The following is a 909-nucleotide window of genomic DNA, read 5'->3' as shown; positions in this document are numbered from 1 at the left end:
TGATGACCGACAAGCTGGGCAAGACGACGCTGGTCGAACGGGACGAGCGCGTGGTGCACGAGGCGCCGATCGTCAAGAAGGACGTGGTAACCGAACACCCGGAGATCATCCACAAGGAGCACCACGTCCAGCCCATCATCCACGAGAAGGAGGTCCACGTGAAGCCCATCCACCGCGTTGAGGTCTCCACCGAGCGACCCGTCATCCACAGGGTACGCCGCTCACCGCACACGCTCACGCTCAGGCACACAATATTTATCGAGGTATTTGTGGAATGCTGACGTGTTTGTGTGTTGATATGCAACCCTTTTTTAGGAGAAAGTGGTGGAGGGGCCAGTGGCGGCGGAGAAGGTGGTCAAGTCCCACAAGAACGTCACGGCCGCCATGGTGGGCTCCGGAGCGACCATCGTCGAGGACCGGCCCATCGTGCAGAAGCACGTGGTGACCGAACACCCGGAGATCATCCACAAGGAGCACCACGTCCAGCCCATCATCCACGAGAAGGAGCGCCACATCGAACCCATCCACAAGACTGAGGTCACCACCGAACACCCCGTCCTCCACAAGGTGCCGCACACACCCGCACATGCACATCGCACACGCCACCGCACACACGTAAAATGCTAAACGGCAGCTGCTTGCATTGTGTGATGTGTCAACACAGACGACGGTCGTGGAGGAGCCGGCCGTGGTGGAGAGAGCGCATGTGCATGCCGACAGGCACGAGCGGGTGCATCTGCATCACAAGGAGGAGCCGCACGCGACGGTGGGCCAGAAGTTGAAGGGCACCATGAAGCAGATGGTGGGCGCCATCACGGGCGACGAGACCAAGAAGGAGGAGGGCAGGCTCCTCAAGCAGGGCATCGAGCCCACCACGGCCAACGAGCCCAACCTGGAGACCTTCTAAGC

The 909-nt window shown here is 60.7% G+C and overlaps 1 protein-coding gene across 1 annotated transcript; it reads left to right on the top strand.

Moving 5' to 3' along the window:
* Nucleotides 1-2: 2 nt before the first annotated feature.
* On the top strand, nt 3-907 carry ACA1_398080 (stretchresponsive fibronectin protein type 3, putative; the record flags this gene model as incomplete). Its single annotated transcript, XM_004351617.1, has 3 exons — nt 3-212; nt 316-567; nt 665-907. The coding sequence occupies 3 exons, from the start codon at nt 3-5 to the stop codon at nt 905-907; spliced, it is 705 nt and encodes a 234-aa protein (XP_004351669.1).
* Nucleotides 908-909: the final 2 nt, after the last annotated feature.

The sequence above is a fragment of the Acanthamoeba castellanii genome (genome assembly GCF_000313135.1).
Source record: "Acanthamoeba castellanii str. Neff unplaced genomic scaffold scf7180000084759, whole genome shotgun sequence".
Classification (NCBI taxonomy): Eukaryota; Discosea; order Longamoebia; family Acanthamoebidae; genus Acanthamoeba; species Acanthamoeba castellanii.
This window is presented reverse-complemented; position numbering and strand designations above follow the sequence as displayed.